This window comes from Bipolaris sorokiniana, assembly GCF_000338995.1.
Source record: "Bipolaris sorokiniana ND90Pr unplaced genomic scaffold COCSAscaffold_1, whole genome shotgun sequence".
NCBI classification, from domain to species: Eukaryota; Fungi; Ascomycota; class Dothideomycetes; order Pleosporales; family Pleosporaceae; genus Bipolaris; species Bipolaris sorokiniana.
The window spans coordinates 3,549,101-3,567,591 of NW_006911895.1; the positions used below are offsets into that span (position 1 = coordinate 3,549,101).

Below are 18,491 nucleotides of genomic sequence, written 5' to 3' on the forward strand. Positions count from 1 at the left end.
GAGAGAAAGAGAGACAGAAAGTATGTATGTATAGAAAGTGGGCAAGGATGGATAGATGCACACCTAGATTTGGGATTTTGCCCACTTGCAAAGAATTCGACCTCTTTATGGTCTAAATGCATATCATTGCACTATTCTTACCACTTACAGTGACTTGAAAATACCTCAAATTCCAAATGAAATAATTTACTCATTAACTACAAGTCATTCAAGTGCATTCTAGAGAGTAGGAGATTGTCGTATTAATAGTATCCAAGCTTTTTGTCTCGAACGCTTCTTTCACTCATACTTTGCAAGTCATGCCGACAAAGCACATAAACTCATAACAGGGATGCACACCACACACAGACACACACAGACGTACGTACACCATACATGTTTACCAACAGTCCAGGATATCATACTTTGCCCATCCAACAGAGGTCCTTTCCTTTACCTCAACCAGACTATACTAAATACACGGTATGAACAAAGAGGTGAGAATATTTGTGAAACAAGACTGAAGACTGGGGTTACTGTCTTTTTTTCTTCTTCTTCTGTTGCTGAACTGACTGGGCGGGCGAAGAAGCGATCAAGTTGATTACGGAGCGACAAAATTGACCGTTCTTTTTTATCGCATGCCAAATCCTCCAGCAGCAGCACCCATAGCGCCCAATCTAGAGGCGAGCTTGGGATACTTTTCTTGAACCTATTCACCCATGTTAGCACTTATTGGTCGAAACAGAGATGCTTGAAAAGCAATGAACGGGAGCAGCTTACCTCGAGTTGAGTCCTTGTCGCTTCGGCATAACTTAGCGCGTTGACAATCTCGCCTTCTGTCCTTGACAGCTCTGCAGCACGCTCAAAGTACTTGAGCGCCTCTGTGACCTTCCCTTGCTGCAACAACAGCTGCGCCATGGTAGCAACGGCAATGTCGCACTCCGGATCGATAATGAGCGCCTTCTCGCATAGCTTCTCGGCTTCATCGAAGTCGTTCTTCCATTGGAAAAGTGCAAGAGCCTTGTTGATCAAGGGCAAGACGTTCATACCAAGGGGTTTGGTAGTCTTCTCCATCTCGACGGCAGTATCAAACTTCTCAATAGCTTCTTGGTACTTTTGCTGGTCAAGAAGTAGTTCACCGTAGTAGTTGTACACATCGGGCACCTGAGAAAAGTTCTTCATGCAGCGACGGAAAGTAGCCATTGACGAGGCGATGCTGCCCATCTTGTACTGTGTAACACCGAGTTGAATGTGCGAGAAGATGAAGTCTTTGTCCAAGTCAATCGACTTTTGGTAGTCCTTAGCGGCCTCACCAAACTCGGACTTGATAAAATGCAGTTGTGCGCGGTGGTAGAAAATATCTGGGTCGTTTGCGTTTTGCTCGAGCGCAGCGGCAAAGTCGGCTTCGGCAGCCTCTGGGTTGGCAAGTTCGAGGTGCATGCTGGCGCGCTTGATAAAACTCTGGGTTAGTGTGGGCTGGAGCTCAATGCTCTTGTCCATGTCCTTGAGCGCATCTTCGTTGTCACCTTTGAGGTAACTGAAGGTTCCGCGCATGTTGTACGCAAACGCCTCGTGTTCTCCGAGATCACCGAGTTCGAGGGCGCGGTCGAAGGCGGCAGCAGCCTCAGTGTATCCATCGCCAGTCTTAGTAGCCATAGCCTTGAGACCCTTGCGCAATTGGCTCTTGCCACTCTCCTCGTCAAGTTCAGCGTCATCCTCGAGGCCTTCTGGGGTTGGCTTTGGCCGGAAGCTCTGCAGATAGTTTGTGACGAAAGTTGGGCTGGGCAGTTTCTTCTCCTTTGCGGCTAGGATAGCCTTGCCCTTTGCTTCAGCAACCTTCTTCAGTAAACGCTCAACACTCTGTGCACTGTTCTCGTTGCGGAACCCATCGATGATGCAGCTGGCAGTGTAGTCCAGAAGGGCTTCGCTGTTGCGCTCGACTTGTTCGTATGCATTGGCTCTCCGGTTCAAGGCCTTGACATATTCGTTGTCGAGGTTGATAGCGGCAGTGGTGTCATCAATGACCTTTTCCCACTCGGACATGGCATTGTAGCAGGCGGCGCGGTTGGAGTAGAAGACGGGGTCTTGTTTACAGAGAATGGCCTTTCCGTAGAGGTCGATGGCGCGGTTGTAGTCTTTGGAGCCGTAGGCCTTATTGCCTGCTGCCTTGAGCTTGGCGGCATACTCTTTGCGCTCCTGGTGAAAAGTCAGCCTATTTTCTCGAGGCAACAAGATAGTGTTTGGAGAGGGTTGCTGGCACAACTTGACCCCGCCATGGCCCTGTGCAGCTAGGAAAATCCATTGACCGCTGGTGGTGGTGAACGCCAAAAGGAACATGACGGAGTCCGTGTGTCTAGATGCCTCGGTACGATATTCTGTGCCGTACCTCGTCTGAAAGTGCAGCGACGCTGTTCTCGTCGACATCGGGGAGCTGGTCTTCGGTGGTCTCGGCTACTGTTGCCTTCTTCTCTGTTGTTGCATCAGTTTACGCTCCGCCACAAGCAACAATGGAAGCGCATACCAGAGCCCTTTTCGGGGGTCGACTCCTTCTCAGCCCTCTCTTTTGCACGCTTGCGTTCGCGTTGCCTCTTGCGCTTGGCGGCCGATGTGTCTGCTCCGCTGTCGCCTTTTGAATCATTTGAGAAGTAGTATACAACGCCACCAGCACCCACGACCAGCGTGATTCCAGCAATTGTGTATACAACCCCCTTGTTTTCCGAGGCCCAATTTGACAGTCGGTCCCAGAGCGAGTTGTTGCTGTCGACGGGAATCTGGACGGGGAATGGGCCAGGGCCCTGTGGCACAGGTGCATTTACGGGCGCCATATCTGGTGTACTCGGATAATTGCGTTGATTAGATGCAGTACCAGCGGGGGTAGAAATGGCAGCTCAATGGCGATGGGCTGGTGTGTGTTGGGCCGTTCTGTTGTCGCAGAAATTTGGCTAAGGCAAGCTTTGGTGCAACGACGTGAGCGAGGTGTGTGGCTCGAGCGCCAGGCGGACGTCATCAGCCTTTGCCGACCAGCCGTTGTCCGCACCGCCACAGATCATTTTTCTATGTAGTTTGCACAAACGGACATATATATTGAGTATTTTATCTTTATATCAGGGCAATAGACACGGCCTATAATTTAGATACAACTTTGTTGTTTCTCGTGGCAAGTCAACATGGTCACTGATGGTTTGCACAGAAAATTCCCCGCCAGTTCTTCATAGGTCTAGTAGCGCTGGAAGTTCACGCAGATCCTCGCGGGTCTCTTGAATGTCTGCGTCAAGTCTAAAACATCTGCAAGTGCCCTTTGATACCCAACCTACCTGGTCGCACTTCCAAAATCAGACTACATAACTCAGTTCATGAATCTCAAGAAGTTTTAATTTACTAACAATAGTTTTGCCTTCAGTTCAATCGCAACACGTTTGTTCTCGTATGTCTGTGATTACTCTTGAAATCAAAAACCAAAATTTACACGAAGACAGAAGGTGTGCCTACAATGGATAGGGAAGATTGTCTTTTAATATAATCTACTAGTGTAAATGGTATTTCTACCCCTCGGTCACACGAGTACTATGTCCCTAATTGCGAATAATTCGTCCTCGCAAGCTTGACCGTCCATCATACCGTGCACATAACACTCACCAACAAACTCGGGGTGATTATCCTCACAAATTCTCAACACGTAGAGAACTTGTCCACCTAGGAGAAGGCAAACTTGGTCATTTACTTGGGCAGCTGCTGGTCCCAATCCGATAAATCCCCGACTCGTTTCAAACACTCTTCTCCCAAATGTCGTTATTTTTGCATCAGCAAGCATCCAGCTTTGCATTTGGCGATCTTCAGCAGACATGTTGTTACTATCCCGATTGGCTAATTCCCAATTGAAGGCAAATCCTCGTGAAAGCTCAGAATCGTTTTCGAGGTTTCGTCGTCCTATATCGGCTACTATAGTGTGATTGAAAGCTTGCATTACTGTCTCTCCAGTGAAATAATGCTCGCTCGGGTCTTCTGGTATCCATGATCGCTCAGCTTGAATGCCTCCTGCAGCTAGATTCCACTGGCATATACTTGATACTCGAATTATATGATCAAGCACTGATCCCTGGACATATAGATGTGCCTCATCGATGTAGCAGTGTCCATTAGACCCCTTGCTAGCGTTATAGGCATAACCACTTGCTCCATACTTATACGGGTCTAACACCTTTTCAAGAGGATGAAAGGATGCGCGGAAAGTCCAATCCGGTGTCCAGGATGGTAGTAATCTCTCATGTTGGTATTCGAATACAGTTCCTGGTGCTGATCTTAGTACCTCTCCTAGGAAATCTAGACGATGGGTGTTTGATTTTGAGATGCAAAATTTGGCGACATCAACATAGACTGCTGAAAGTGGCTTTGTATAATCTGGAATGATATCATCCTCATTCACGTCCATGGCCATTCCTAGAGCGGCATACAGCTTGTCGCGAGGATCTTTGCACTCGTATGCTCGAATAAGTCCAAGGACTTGCAATAATCGAATATTAACTCCATTTTCCCTATCTCGTCGAAAGCTATCAAGACGGGTGGCCATGGCATCGCTGAAATCAGTACTCATGCCAAAACTTTGATAGTGTGTGATGTGATGGTGGATCTGAAGGGCTGCTCGTAAATAGGTCCAGTCAATGCTACGGCTTCCGCAAAATAATACCGTGCGAGCAGGGTTGGCAATAGTTCCCTCTTGTACAATCCATGCTCTTCCCCACCAAGGTCGACGACATAGCATGCGTAATGCCTCCAGTGCCTTCTGTTGTTCCGAGCCATGCGGACCAAAATAGAAATCGTCATTCGCAGAGATGCTTGTGACTGCTAACTCCTCGGAGCCATTGAACTGTTCTTTTAGTCTGTCGAAGCTCGCCTTCCATTCCTTCATTTTAATGAACGCGAGATCGCTTTCATGTGCGGCTGGGCCAAGCCAAACTGCAACAATCTCCGCCGAACGATATATTGAACTCATGAGTCGGACTTGTCGGCCGCGCTCATAATAGTCTGCCTGGTTAATGCATATTGAATCTGCCCAGAACATCATGCTTCGTTCTCTTGCAAAGATAAAAATGGCATCAATAGCCTCAGCCAGGCTCCGAGTGATAGAAACCTCATTTCCATTCACGAGGATCACTCTTGATAGTTGGTTGGATCCCCAAGTGTACGAAAGAGCTACATATGGCGGGGCTTTCTCAACCTCGACTATGATCATCTGGCATATTGGGCTCGAACCAGGTAGAAACTTGATCAACCTAATTGCTCGGCTAGGAAGGGGTTCATAAGCGAATCGTACCATATTCTCTAAATACGGCGCCGCCCCTTCAATAATAAGATGATAGGTGGGCAGAAGGCGAAGGCATATTCAGAGTCACGCACGCCAAACTCGGTTGCCTGATCAGGTTCGCACCTAGCTATCCAGTTAGCGAGCACCATGAGCATGCAAGTGAGGTAATGACATGCCAAAGAATTTCCTGAAGAAAGAGATTAGGCTACGCTGGTGCTGTGTGTTCTTAATTGATTGAGGGGGGAATGGATCAGGCTGGAGTCACAAGTGGGGTGTGGATAGTTGCACAGCTCGGACTGTGACGCAGTCAGGCCAACATACTTACCTGAATCTAAATGACCTGCATAAACACCCCATAGACGCTAGCAGGGAAGGTGACCGACCTGCTCTGGCCATGGCCTTGCGCTAGGGGCGACGATTCGTAGATATAACTGAAGAGAACAATGCTGTAGCGTAGTGACATAGGCTTAGAATACGTATGGTCTTCCTATGCGTTGCCACTTCCACAGCTCTGCTAATACTTTTTCCCTGCGAACACGAGCAACCCAAAACCCCTCACTACCCTCATAGGTCGAACTAAAGCACCAAATTAGAGCACCTCATACAATCCTAGACATCGCATTGCTCATGCAACGAGCTGCTGGTTGTTTAACGGTACGACAGCTGTATCACTGAGCGTGCCGAGTATATCCACTTTTGCGCTTGCAACGGCCGCGCCTTGCTAGTAGTGCTCAGTTGAACACACTTGCCGAAGCGCAGGCTTCAATTACCTGGACCACCGCTCTCTATCCCAGTTTGTATCCTTCCTATCACATTGTGTTCCCCTTCGAAGAGCCGGAGAGCCGACCAAGAGATTGGCTATTGCTTGGTCTAAGAATCGGCACCGGTGGACCCGATAAGTATGACGATATGATGAGCTTGATTACGCCCTTCGTTCGATCGATAGAGCTCGAGAGCATCAAATAATTCGTCTCTACGGTACAGAATTAGGTATCGCTGTGCACTGGAGTGTAACTTGAAGGTGTACTGGACCGCTGTAGGAATTTATTCCGACGCTGGCTAGCGAGTTGTCGCCCACTGGTGATTGGACGGTGGACGGTGGACTTTCAGACCCACCTTTAATAGTGTACAACGCATCTCCGACATTCCGCGTCCTCGCAACAGTCATAGAGCATTCCCGCTGTGTTGTAGTAACTGTTCCCTGTAACAAATCTTCATCTCAAAATGGCATTTGAAAACGAATTCCAACTCTTCACATCACTGCGTTATGATCCGCTACTTCTCAAGTCCGAGGAGAACTCGCGCTCGATTCTAAACTTTGTCGCCCCATCGCCATTCTATATGCTTGCATACCATCGGGACCGCATGGTAGAAGCAGCACAGCATTTTGATTTTGATGAAGTGCAAAACCGGCTTGAGGATGGCAAAGCTCTGCATGAAGAGTTGTTGAAGAGAACCAAGGCCGAGATAGAAAAGACTGGAAAGAACCGAGCGATGAAGGTATGATATTAATACGTCACATGCGAAAGGATATTGACGTTCCCCAGCTGCGATTGTTGTTTGACAAGGCAGCAAATCTTACAGTCGAGTTCACAGACGTGCCAGCCGTGCCACTTTCTACTCTCTACCCTCCATCGCTAGACTCACCAAATGCAAAAGTGCAACACGCCTCGGCAGCAGCCTTCAAAGCGTCTCCATTGACAGGAGGCGCCCTGACCCTTGGACCCGACGATTCACTTCCAGCACCAACATCGACACCCCCACCTCCACCAGAATGGACAATCAGGCTAGACACTGCACCCACCCCATCATCACCTTTTACCCTTTTGAAAACGACAAAGCGAGAAATGTACGACCAAAGCCGCGAGCGTGCCTTGCCTGAGAATCCCGCAGGTCCCGCTTACCGTGAAGTCATGCTCTACAACGAAGTCAACGAGCTGACCGAAGGCACTCTCACCTCACTTTACCTTTTCCGTGGTGGCCGCTGGGTAACTCCTCCTGTTGGTGTGCCATCCGGCGAGTTCACTAGTAAGACGCTGAAAGATGACGGGGCCGATGAAGGAGAGCTGAGGAAACCATTTGCGGGCCGATGGGGCCACTCAACGAGGAGTGCCAAAGTCGGTGCTGGAGGCCAGAGGGGTACGAGTAGGAGATGGGCACTTGGAAGTGGGTACTGTATGGAAGAACCTGTTAGTATTGAAACTGTTGAGGTGGGCGAGGGTGTATGGGTGAGTAACGGAGTAAGGGGATTTGGTTACGGGAAAGTGGTCGAGTAAAAGAAAGTGTTGGTGTTTCGGCTGTAGAGACTAGTTATGTTGAAAATATTCGAACATGGACTTTATCTTAGTAGAGATATTAAGTAAATCACTGCAAATACGATAAGTGTGCAAGGTCCGACTTGGTGTTCCTCGTACGACACGGGTCGGGAGGCTTAGGTCAGACATGGAAGTAGGTACCTTAGCGTGCCGACTACTCGACGAGAGCCAAATAACGCATGCGGCACGGTTGGTTCTCTAGGCACATTCTCATCATATAAAACCTATATGTTTCCCCTCCAAAGGATTACCAAGTTACAAACCCTACATAATAGAAACAAAACAGTGGGTATCAAAATATGCAAATCAGAAGGCTTTTCTTACCTACATCTTCCACAAATTTACAAATCTACACATTGCTATCTCAACGCTTCCTCCTGACTCTCTCCACACTATCAATCACCACCTCTGTCGTACGAAGAATCTTGCTCGCATCCTCCGCTCCGCCCTCGGCATGCAAAATTCTTTCCTGACTACTCGTATGAACCCCATTCCTATCACTATACACGACATTCTGATGATTCGGCCCGCCTGCCAACTTCTCGCGGAGGCTCCCACGGTTCGCCATTTCGAACGTTTCGTCTATGGTTAGTGTGTTTGTTGTTGTGGGAGAGGTCTTTGTGGTGTTGAGGAAGCTAGCGCGGGGTTTGTGCTGCCGGCCGCTACCGATTGTTTCGGCATGCTCGATGTCGTTGTAGTTGCTGCGGCGTGGGGTACGGGAGGAGGGGGTACTGCGGAGGAGGGGTTTTAGGGTGGGGATGCAGGCGGCGATTATGCCGACGTTGAGTTGGAGGCTGGAGGGGGAATAGCGGGTTAGTTGGTGGGTTTTTGGTGGAAGGGGTTCGTTTGGTGTGTGTGTTTGGGGAGGAGGGGGACACTTACAAGCCGAAGACGTTTAGGTGCTGGTTGCTGTGAGGGATGTTAGTGGGGATTGGAGAGGGTGGGTTGGGTGGAACTTACAATGTCCTGTCTGGGTCTCGTTTGACCTGATAACTGGCCTTTACTATTCCTAGTGCAACGGCACTGTCGGATTGTTAGTGGCGGGTGGCCTTTGAGCCTCTGATGACTGCTTACATGTATCCGAGGCTGAGAACACCGATCAAGTTGATACGCGTAGTCCGGGACATTTGCAAACTCCAGATGATCGGAATTGGCAGAGTTGCAAAGCAGACATCAGTAAAGATGTTCAAAGCTATCGCTTGTCAGTAGAGACCTCGCACTGGTTGTTGTGCGCTTACCCGTGTTCGTCAGTGCGAAGGCGACAAACATCTTCTGGCTATAACAAACACCTTTCTTGGTCCACATTGCTTCCATGGGTTTACAATACAGGAAGAAGCTGAGCCATGCGCCGATCGTGTAGATTGTTACCAAAGCTGTTCGAGGATATTAGGGCCATGACTTAGGTTCTCAAGCGCTATTCTTACCTATCAGTGCCCACAGACAGCGCGAATACCATTTCCATATATTGTTGTTTTTCAGTCTGAGCAGGAAGAGAGCGATGGAAATCTTTAACAACCCAAGGGCACCAATGGCAGAAATGATACTGCCAAAGAAGCCTATATGAGTGAACTCCTGCATATCTTCCTTGGAAACCGTCATAGTATGTCGTCCAAAGCCATGGTTGCCCTGAAGAATGAAGCAAATCCATCCACCTAGAGCCCCAAGCTGGTATCTGTTAGGAACGCTCAACCCAAGAGTAAAGCCTGAGTACGCACAGCAGCGAGCACAATCGCAATGTCGTCTTTTCCCAGCGACCGCAGTAAACCCACACGGACAAATATTCGGAGGCAAACACTAGTCAACGCGGCGATATGGAAAATGCCCGTCAATGCGAGAAGGCGAGGGAGGTTGTTCTCGGCCGCCCATTTGGGGTCCACAGGAGGGCCCACAGAAGTCGAGGGCATGATCGTCGCAGACGAACGCAAACCAGTGGGGCGAGAACTGAACAACAAAAGATAGGAATATCGAACATTAAAAGAATGAAAATGCGATATCCTCTTCTCTGGCACTGGCAGACAGGAACTCGGTTCCCCAAACGTTTCACGGCGCGCTCATGACGCTCTTGCATTACTTTGGGATCAGACAGTTCTTCCCACCATGCATCACAGCAGCTGCTACATTAGGTATATGTGCTATCGGACATAGTTGCGCGATGTGGAACTCGTCCATGTTTGTCCTTCTAGGCATCTTGGCCATCCAAGCGGTCCGCTGTCATGGCCGTAACAGAGCTGCTACTATTGGGTGTGCTCGTGAACACCAAGTCGTGTAAATTGTCAACACTGCAATCCTCCTGGATCCGCCAAGGTCTTCCGTGTTCTGTGCGGAGAAGTTCCAGGCTCTTCGATATCCTAATTCTTTTAGAAAATTGAAGAAGACAGTTGCGGAAAATTGGAGAATCAGAAGGGGGGTTGTTGATAGTAGTACAAGCCAGACTTTAACTTCCATAGGTAAGTACATGAGCGTGGCGTAGTTGGTGCGGACGGACAATGCAGCAATACAATGGCTGTGTATTGTGGGATTACCCGGCGGGTGTTGGAATACTTTGAGACGTGTTTAATTAATAGCTGCGGTCCCTGCAGACTCACCAACCACAACAAAGTAATCGTCCCGGCCCCCGTTGTCCCGCCCTTCCTTCGCGGCACGGTTTGCACTTCCCCTGACAATCTTCCACCAACCCACAGTACCGAACAAGTATGATTTGCTCCAACTTTTCCTGCCCTCAGCTTTTGCAAAACGCCACTTGAGGCAAAGAGAAGGGCTTTGTTGCAATGCGGGTTCGGCATGGCGCAGTTCCATGGATGATCTTACCCGTTCTCCGTTTCGCGAATGCGAACCACTATTTGGCCCCTCATGTGTGCCATCTGCGCGGGTATATCGAAGGCGGCTTGACAGATGCTTGGCAATCCTACGAGCCCACATGGATCAAGATATCCTGCATACGGCCTATTCGCACAAATGAATTCTAGAATTGCGATAGACGTATTTGCAAATTGTCGACAGGCAAGGCAATGAGCGACGCACGCCTTAGCAATCACCTCATCATCATACAATCTACCTCACACTCTGTACTCTACACTAGAATAGTGGTGTTCAAGTGCCTACTTCGATCGACAGTCCAAGACCTCGGTATCACACGAGTCATGCCCACCCTCTTAGGTGGGTATGGGCTTCACATGGGCCGCGTCCAGGACATGAATCGGGCTCATCACCAGCTATTTCTAGACATAGAACCAACAGTAATCGCTCATGGACGGCCTTGGGTGCGGATATAGCTGGCCGATCCATGTCAGTGCATGCACATGCCAGTCAGCCTACGGCCCAAATCCGTAAAGCCCATATTAGACGTGATGTACGCAGTTTTACGCAGATGTTTTCTTTTTCAGCAGCCAAAACTCTTGTTTCACGCTCGCCTACAAGATGCGTTTCCTTGGTTTCCCTACCGCTGTCCTGGCGTTGGCCAGCGTAGTCGAGTCCGCTGCGCTCCAACGCCGTGATGTTATCCAAGATCTACAGGATCAAGCGATTGCGGCATTGAAAGAGGCGGAGACCAACGGTACCCTTGGCAGGAGATCGAGCTGCTCTATTTTCAACGCACCTGTTAGGAGGAATTGGTAAGATGGTATGTTCTTATGTTTTTGTCAATCAAACTAATAGCCTCCGAGGGATCATTTGAGCAAGAAAGAGCGCAGAGAATACATTAGCGCTGTCAAATGCTTACAGTCCCTGCCTTCGAAATCCGACCCAGCATTGGTTCCAGGTGCCAAAACGCGATTCGATGACTTTGTCGGACAACACATCAACCAGACGCGGTCCATCCACGGCACTGGAAACTTCTTGACCTGGCATAGGTACTTCACCTTTGCCTATGAGAAGACTCTAAGGCAAGAATGTGGCTACACTGGCTACCAGCCTTACTGGAACTGGTTCAGTTACCAGGATGATGTTACAAAATCTCCTGTTTTTGACGGATCTGATACGAGTTTGGGTGGCGATGGGTCCTTTGTCCAGCACAACGGAAGTGTAGCTGGCGGCGGAACCATTTTCCTTCCTTCAGGCAATGGTGGAGGTTGCATTAAGAGCGGACCATTCAAAGGGTCAGTACCCCCATACTCTTACTAACAGTTTGCCTAACTGACCGTACTAGTGTTCAAATCAACCTCGGTCCTGTGAGCCCAGCAATGGGTGGAGAGCCCAAGGTCGCACAGCCACTCGACTACAACCCTCGCTGCGCAAAGCGAGACATCACGTCGTATGCAGCGAAAACCTGGCTCACTAATGAGAATCTGCTCAACGTCACAATCGGCGCTGCGTCCAAGAACATTGGCACTTTCCAGGATGAACTTCAAGGTCGCTTCGGTGATCGTTTCTTGGGTCTGCACGCCTCTGGACACTACACCATGGGTGGAGACGGTGGAGACTTTTACAGCAGTCCCAATGACCCTGTTTTCTATCTGCACCATGCCATGGTGGACCGTGTATGGTGGATCTGGCAAGCTCTTCACCTTGACCAAGCGAACACTATCGCGGGCAATGTCGCTGCATTCCAACCCAACAGTGCAAAGACTACGCTCAAAGACATTATTCAGATGAATTGGCTGAACATAGAGCCCAAGACAATTGAGGAGCTCCTAGACACGTTGGATGCAGACCCATTCTGCTACATCTACTTGTAATGCTTAATGACGGACAAAAGTGTATATACTTAGTATAATGGATTATTGTTAATATCTGAAAGGAGAAACATAACTGCGAAATTTGTTAGTTATGCATGATTATCGACGTCTTGTTTACCTTGGTGTACCAAAGTTGGAGCATCTGTGCTCCGCGGCACGCTGATTGGCTCGATCACGATCTGCCATCGAGTCCAGACCATCGGCTGTGCAACCTCTACCGATTTTAATATCATGGTACATTTTAGGAAAAAACACAATGCAATGACGACCTTTATTTCCATCATCGGTGCAGGCATTGCAGGCTTGACACTAGGCCGCAGTCTCCTACGCCGCGGCATTCCAGCTATCTTATACGAAAAAGCAGCTTTGAAGCCCAGATTCAACTATGGCATCACTTTGCACGCGACAACCTACAAACCACTCCTCCAGCTTCTCGACATTGACGAGGATTCATTCAAGAAACGGGTAGCTGTTGACGCAGAGAATGATGGTTATGGAAAGATTGGCTCATGTATAGAGCTTTTCAGTCATGACGGCTTGTATGACACTCAGTCCTCTTTCCGCGCCAACAAAAACAAGCTTGAGCAGTTGTTGCGCGAAGGACTCGATATCCGATGGGAGCATTCACTTGAGAGCGTAGAACCCACTCCGAAAAGTACTAGGTTGCATTTCCAGAATGGGGAGACAAGTGCAGCAAATATCATTATCGCTGCGGATGGCGTGCATTCGAGCATTAGAAAGTTCTTATTACCATCCGCACAGCCTAATGTCCTGCCATATATCGTTTTCAATGGGAAGAGGAAACTTGACCGCGAGACATTCGACAAACTGTACGGGCCTGCGATGGGGGCAGCAAATGTCATTGAAGCGAAACACAATGACGTGGTGCTCAATATTAGTGTCAACGAGAAGAAAGCTGAGGAAGTCAGCATCAGCTGGATATACTCACGCGCAGTACGCAGTGATTTGGATCCTCTCCACCAGCCGAACCGATCTAAGGAAGACGCCAAAAATATTCCCGAGGAACTGTTCGAAGAAGCCCGGACTCTCAGTGGTCTCCAGCCTCCTTTCTCAGAAGTTTTTGATGCGCAGAAGATGCGCGGTGACAGGACACTTCATTGGCTTATGCGAACCCTACTCCCCCCATTATCAGACATCCAAAGGCTGGCCGAAGACACTAGGGTGTGCTTCATAGGTGAAGCTATTCATGCGGAACCGATTGTTGGGGGCAACGGCGCCAACGCAGCCATTCTCGATGCGCTGTCGCTCGCGGAGCAGATTGCCAATGGCGATCGGGCGAGCATCTCGAATTGGTACAAGGAAATGTACCCGGTGTGGACGAAAGGGGTGGAGCGGAGCCGAGAGAGTATTGCCAATATGCATCGGCCGGTGAAGTCGGTTTCTGGTAACCTCTAAGGAGGATGCTTGGTACTGTAGAGAGGAGTCTTGGATATGGAATTCAAGTTCTTGCACTGTCAGGGAGATAGATAGATACGAAGAGACCTATTAGAAAATGCGTATACACAGCAAATCCATTTTGATCCTCCCGTGCGACACCCATGACCAACAGTTGACGTATGCACACCCCCTAAGACACCTCAGCTCCCCAGACCTCCTCTCTATAGTAGCACATACGTACACCAAACCCCCGGAAATCCCCTTGCAGATATAATTCCTTCTTATCGCATACCAACCCCCCCCCCCCCTCTCCCCTTCCCTCTCCCCAAAAAGTCCAATAAAAAGAAAAAACTCCTATAGTAGCGTACCATATTACAACCATACCCGCTCCCTGCGCCCTTTCAAAAAAAACCCATCACCCACCCCGGACCCCGGACCCCTTCTAGCCGCCAATGCCCGCATGGGGGCACTACCTTACCCACTTGTACCACGGCCATGGACAGCCGTCTTAGCGCCAAGCTAAATACCCGCCGCTACAGCCACCAATGTAGTACGCCCACCCACCCGTCTTCGGTACCAATCACCCTCCTTACCTTTTTTCCCTCCATCGTATGTTTGAAGGGCAAGGACATGCGGGGTGTGTGCTGAGCGTGGTAAGGGTAGTGAGAACTAGCGAGAAGGAAATTAGGCTGTGTATGGAAGGTGACGCAACACTTTTTTTTTCTTTTGGGGGGGGGGGGGCGTCGGCGCGTAGTAGTTGGGCTTGGATCTTTTGCGTTTGCTTTGGATAAGGCTAGGTACTATGGGCGGTGGGACTACTACAGTCTCGTGGCACAATGTCACTTGACGTGCTGAGGGGGCGTGTTGGATGTTGGATGTTGGATTACCTAACTCCTACTACGTATTTGCATGCGAGAACAAAATGAGAGTGACTAGTAATAGCACAAAGGAGACTGGGACGCCGTGTGCTGGGGTGTGCCACGGCGTAAGCAGCCTGATCTGCGCTGTGCCGCAACGTGAGGCTGGATGTAGTACGGCGTGGTGGATCAGTGCAAAGGGATTACGTACGGCACAGGTGTGTTTGTGACGCAGCGGCTGTGTGGAGACGACGCGGCGAGATAAGGCATATTCAGCGTAATGTGTGGGAATCGAGAGTGAGAGTGTTGGCGAATGCAGGGTAGTAAAGCGGTCTCGTGCCATTTTGTCGGAGTGGCTAGAACCAGCTCAGTAGTATGGTTGATGTGGGCCCAGCTAGGGTCCTTGTGTAACGCATTGATACGTTGGCTATGTGTGGAGACTGACGAAAGGATACGGGATTCACGCGGACATGTGTGAAGTAGAACATTCAAGGTCACGATGTCAGTGTTCGAAAACCATGATTGTCAGAGTTAGAGCGCTGAATGAGTCGTTTATGCAAACCAAACAATGCATAGTTTCTATAAACGCCGTATGCCCTGGATAATGCCTCCATTGCAAGACTAAAACACTGGTAAAATCCATAAATACTAAAACGGAAAGGGTATCGTGATTAAAAACAAGAAACATGAAGAAGATGAAAAGAAATGATACAGTAATGAAGAAAAGGGTTGCACACTGGATCTCATGATCCCAGTTCTTGGGAAAAAACAGTTGTAGCCGCGCGCGACCACCCTATGCATAGTCAAAGGTCATGGGGAGCACAGAAAGTTTGGTGTCGTCGTAAGGTTGTCGAAACGAGCGTCGTAAGCCCAGCGCTTACTGTTTTGGACCATAGACCCAGTCTGACAGATGTTAGTGGCCGAATGCAATGTAGAGACATGTATTATTCTGTTTGGACTTACACTGTGCAGCGTACTTGACTTCCCATGTAGGTGGCATACCCTGGCATGTTGCAGGCTTGTTGCCACCAGCAGTCTCCACACGATAGACAGTGGTGATGCCTCCTTGAGCAATACCCGCCTTGTGCTGCAGATAGAGCCACTGGACAGCGGGAAGGCCGTTCTTTCCTGAGCATGCAGTCTTCGGTGCATCGACGGCGCCGAGTTTTGCGACCTGGCACAGGGGGTATGGGGCACTGAGCTGATCGAAGGCGAATGTTGGGGTGTTTGTTCCAGCAACATCAGCGAAGAAATGGTGTCCAGCAACGTTCTGAAAGCCTTGAGCCTGAAGACTCATGTCGACTAGTTGGGGGGCCCATTCGGCCATGGAGAGGGCAAGGGGGGAGATGGTTGCGATCTTCCACTTTGCATCTCGGTCGTTGTTGAGTTTCGTACCGATATCATACAAAGTAGCTGGTGAAGGCGAATGTTAGGACTGTTTCTGTATTCAATTGGAAAGAAAGCTTACCAAAAGCGCCGGTAGTACCAGGAACTGCGCTTGCGTTCACACAGGTGTAGTTCTGTGTACCGATTCCAAGTACAACATACTTGAGTGCCATACCATCCGGGCTTGTAAGGTCACTTTTAGGGAAGAGTTTGGCAAGATTATTGAGGTTTTTCGCGGGAGTGTAATTGTGCGGCTTTCCAGGAGCTGGGGGAAGAGCAGCTGCATAAGCAGAAGTAGCATAGAAGAATGCCGCCGCGATTGTAGAGAAGAGCATATTGACGAATGTTGACACAAGTTGATGTTGGGAGAGTTGTTGATAATGTAACGTCTGAGTAGAACCAAAGGAGCCTGTCCCTTATTCTTTGCCAATGTCGAGGTGTTCGAGGAAGTACTTGTTGTATCACGACTTTCTGGCGCTGGCGGTTGGATACACTTATACCTTCTACACTGAACTTTGTCCTGGGCCGTTCGCCAGGCGGCCTGCATGGGTGTGCATGCGCTGCCATGTGTATGTACGTCAACACAGACCACCATCCTGACCAGATCTTTAATATCAATCCTTGAAGCGACATGCACGCCAAAGGCTGGTGAGACCTGGAGGTGGCTCTAGCGCATCAGGGTGGCCGTCCTTGTGCATAGCACTTTGCCGCTCCCGGCAAGCTGGGTAAAAGGCTTGTACCTCCTATAAGCGCTGATACGTGCAAACTCAAGCCCCAATCCAGGAATGTGGAGAGCGCTACGATGGGCATCTGTATCTCTGCTGAGCCGCGTTCCCGTGGCGCTGTCTTTTTTGGTGCTGACCCTCTATTTGCGCATGTAGGCGTGGATAGATGTTGGCATCTTAGACAGCAGCTTCATAGTCAAGGCAGAAACCAACAACATGGCGGGGATTTGGCGTAGGGAGGTGGCATGGCTGTCTCACTCTTTCGATAATTCTCAGAGGAATTTACAGTTTCAGTGTCGGACCTTCCAGACGAAGACCAAACGCCGGCACAGATTCGGTAATTCCACAACTTGGAGGTTGGGTTCGCGCTGGTGTGCCCGAACGGGAGGCTGGCTCGAGGTCCGAGCACTTTGGCTTTCACTAGCTGTCCGTGCGCTGCAGGCGCCTTGCATTCATCTGGCCGATAAAAAGGCCTGATATGGCCCAACAATGACAGCAAATGACCCGATAGCGGTATGCACGCTCTATCGAAAGCCCCGCTTCGAGCCGTAATGTGGGCTAATTAATTAGGTCTATATTAGAGACCAACGGAAGATACGGCAGTCATAAGCTCCATGTCAGCCCGTTGGAACCGTGGAAGATTGCTGCCTCGTTGCTTGAGGATTACGGCATGGGTCGCGTTGGTGTCTCATCGATGATGCCTCTATGAAAACACATTCTTTTTGCACAGCTTCGGCTAGGCGCATCTATCCTGACGCTCGCTGTGTAAGAGGTTGAGCATGTTCTCTCCAGCTGACTCCAGGTTTTTTGTTTCTGGCCCAGTTTTCTATATCTGTACCAGCAGGGGGGTTTGTTTTGCCTAGTCATGGATACCGGCAAACATGCTTGGTGAAACCTCTATAGGGAAGCTGTATAAGCCCAAGCCTGCTGCGCAAAGTCGTGCTCCGGACTTCAAGATCCGAATATTCACAAGCCGCAAAATGTGTTCCTGTCGTCTGACAACCGATGGAGCCATTCCTGGTAGGCAGGCGATAGGAGAGGGGCAATGTTGGCGTGTTAGTGTGCTGCATAGTGGCCAAAGGAGTGATATTAGCCTGCTTTCTTTTTCGTTGCGCTGCGCAGTCAGCTTGCACTTGCACTTGTGGAGCACAACAAACTAGCGGGTGCGCCCGCAGTACATCATGGGACAACGTCGGGGAGACGATGAACAAAATCACCCCGACGTTTCGTCAGGATGTGCAAGGCAAAAGCTGTGCGGAGGATCCGCGCACTCGAACGACTGTTTGTAAATCCATGGAGTTCGCATGGTGAACTGTGTCAGAACACGAAGCGAACTGTTTCAGCGATCCCACACTACTCTGCGACACTTCCCTAACCTAACGAACGCCTGCAGGAGGCCGCCTTGATATTGTTGGCATCGCTCTTGGTAACGGGCCGTTGTGTTTTGATCCGCATTTTGGCGTGCTTCTCAAACAGCTTGACGGGCAGTTTCTATGTAAGCTGTACAGTGACATCTGAGACTGTGACATTTATCGTGACAGCAGATGCGCCCAGTGTTGCCTGCAATCTGCCGTGTACTGCTGTTTCTTGGACCAGCCGAAGCCGGTACGGTCGATATTGAAGCCGTATCCAATTCAGGCGACCACGGGCAGTTGTACCATCTCCTTTGATCGCTTATCGCGGCTGTTAAGTTTCGTATTTCTCACACCTCTTACGTGGCGCCGTGATTCTTAACCCTTTTATTTCGAATAGCTGTAGGAGTGGGCAAGATAGGGCGAGAATGTGGCTGGCAATCTCCAGGAAAACCGTGACTTTTTAGCTCCAGACAAGGCATCGTTAAAAGTGGGGCTATTTCT

General features: G+C 49.6%; 7 protein-coding genes across 7 annotated transcripts; 2 read left to right on the forward strand and 5 right to left on the reverse strand.

Moving 5' to 3' along the window:
• Positions 1–163: 163 nt before the first annotated feature.
• On the reverse strand, positions 164–2,907 carry COCSADRAFT_132904 (uncharacterized protein). Its single transcript, XM_007697139.1, has 4 exons — positions 2,501–2,907; positions 2,366–2,448; positions 760–2,175; positions 164–688 (listed from the first exon to the last, which is right to left on the reverse strand). The coding sequence occupies exons 1-4, from the start codon at positions 2,802–2,804 to the stop codon at positions 611–613; spliced, it is 1,881 nt and encodes a 626-aa protein (XP_007695329.1). The 5' UTR covers positions 2,805–2,907; the 3' UTR covers positions 164–610.
• A 619-nt stretch (positions 2,908–3,526) lies between these two features.
• On the reverse strand, positions 3,527–5,071 carry COCSADRAFT_32846 (uncharacterized protein). The gene has a single exon (XM_007696201.1). It carries the CDS (start codon positions 5,039–5,041, stop codon positions 3,533–3,535), a length of 1,509 nt encoding a protein of 502 aa, XP_007694391.1. The 5' UTR covers positions 5,042–5,071; the 3' UTR covers positions 3,527–3,532.
• Positions 5,072–6,442: 1,371 nt separating this feature from the next.
• COCSADRAFT_107677 (uncharacterized protein) lies at positions 6,443–7,675 on the forward strand. Its single transcript, XM_007697140.1, has 2 exons — positions 6,443–6,781; positions 6,829–7,675. The coding sequence occupies exons 1-2, from the start codon at positions 6,506–6,508 to the stop codon at positions 7,555–7,557; spliced, it is 1,005 nt and encodes a 334-aa protein (XP_007695330.1). The 5' UTR covers positions 6,443–6,505; the 3' UTR covers positions 7,558–7,675.
• Positions 7,676–7,797: 122 nt separating this feature from the next.
• On the reverse strand, positions 7,798–9,500 carry COCSADRAFT_177814 (uncharacterized protein; the record flags this gene model as incomplete). The annotated part of the gene is made up of 7 exons (XM_007697141.1): positions 7,798–8,390; positions 8,479–8,505; positions 8,557–8,619; positions 8,671–8,788; positions 8,835–8,969; positions 9,021–9,261; positions 9,312–9,500. 7 exons carry the CDS (start codon positions 9,498–9,500, stop codon positions 7,961–7,963), a joined length of 1,203 nt encoding a protein of 400 aa, XP_007695331.1. The 3' UTR covers positions 7,798–7,960.
• Positions 9,501–10,983: 1,483 nt separating this feature from the next.
• COCSADRAFT_107681 (uncharacterized protein) lies at positions 10,984–13,809 on the forward strand. The gene is made up of 4 exons (XM_007697142.1): positions 10,984–11,207; positions 11,259–11,690; positions 11,741–12,265; positions 12,515–13,809. Exons 1-4 carry the CDS (start codon positions 11,014–11,016, stop codon positions 13,683–13,685), a joined length of 2,322 nt encoding a protein of 773 aa, XP_007695332.1. The 5' UTR covers positions 10,984–11,013; the 3' UTR covers positions 13,686–13,809.
• Positions 13,810–14,398: 589 nt separating this feature from the next.
• COCSADRAFT_218503 (uncharacterized protein) lies at positions 14,399–14,899 on the reverse strand. Its single transcript, XM_007697143.1, has one exon. The coding sequence runs from the start codon at positions 14,865–14,867 to the stop codon at positions 14,565–14,567; it is 303 nt and encodes a 100-aa protein (XP_007695333.1). The 5' UTR covers positions 14,868–14,899; the 3' UTR covers positions 14,399–14,564.
• Positions 14,900–15,024: 125 nt separating this feature from the next.
• Positions 15,025–16,377, reverse strand: COCSADRAFT_32850 (uncharacterized protein). Its single transcript, XM_007696202.1, has 3 exons — positions 15,993–16,377; positions 15,488–15,937; positions 15,025–15,427 (listed from the first exon to the last, which is right to left on the reverse strand). Exons 1-3 carry the CDS (start codon positions 16,243–16,245, stop codon positions 15,402–15,404), a joined length of 729 nt encoding a protein of 242 aa, XP_007694392.1. The 5' UTR covers positions 16,246–16,377; the 3' UTR covers positions 15,025–15,401.
• Between the last annotated feature and the right edge of the window lie 2,114 nt (positions 16,378–18,491).

Coding starts and splice junctions, on each gene's coding strand:
- COCSADRAFT_132904 (XM_007697139.1), bottom strand. CDS start 2,804: ATGGCGCCCGTAAATGCACCTGTGCCACAGGGCCCTGGCCCATTCCCC. Junction 2,449..2,500: donor GACCCCCGAAAAGGGCTCTG/GTATGCGCTTCC, acceptor ATGCAACAACAG/AGAAGAAGGCAACAGTAGCC. Junction 2,176..2,365: donor TCGCTGCACTTTCAGACGAG/GTACGGCACAGA, acceptor ACTTTTCACCAG/GAGCGCAAAGAGTATGCCGC.
- COCSADRAFT_32846 (XM_007696201.1), bottom strand. CDS start 5,041: ATGATGTTCTGGGCAGATTCAATATGCATTAACCAGGCAGACTATTAT.
- COCSADRAFT_107677 (XM_007697140.1), top strand. CDS start 6,506: ATGGCATTTGAAAACGAATTCCAACTCTTCACATCACTGCGTTATGAT. Junction 6,782..6,828: donor GAAAGAACCGAGCGATGAAG/GTATGATATTAA, acceptor GACGTTCCCCAG/CTGCGATTGTTGTTTGACAA.
- COCSADRAFT_107681 (XM_007697142.1), top strand. CDS start 11,014: ATGCGTTTCCTTGGTTTCCCTACCGCTGTCCTGGCGTTGGCCAGCGTA. Junction 11,208..11,258: donor GCACCTGTTAGGAGGAATTG/GTAAGATGGTAT, acceptor ATAGCCTCCGAG/GGATCATTTGAGCAAGAAAG. Junction 11,691..11,740: donor AAGAGCGGACCATTCAAAGG/GTCAGTACCCCC, acceptor TGACCGTACTAG/TGTTCAAATCAACCTCGGTC.
- COCSADRAFT_218503 (XM_007697143.1), bottom strand. CDS start 14,867: ATGGCACGAGACCGCTTTACTACCCTGCATTCGCCAACACTCTCACTC.
- COCSADRAFT_32850 (XM_007696202.1), bottom strand. CDS start 16,245: ATGCTCTTCTCTACAATCGCGGCGGCATTCTTCTATGCTACTTCTGCT. Junction 15,938..15,992: donor TGGTACTACCGGCGCTTTTG/GTAAGCTTTCTT, acceptor CGCCTTCACCAG/CTACTTTGTATGATATCGGT. Junction 15,428..15,487: donor AGTCAAGTACGCTGCACAGT/GTAAGTCCAAAC, acceptor AACATCTGTCAG/ACTGGGTCTATGGTCCAAAA.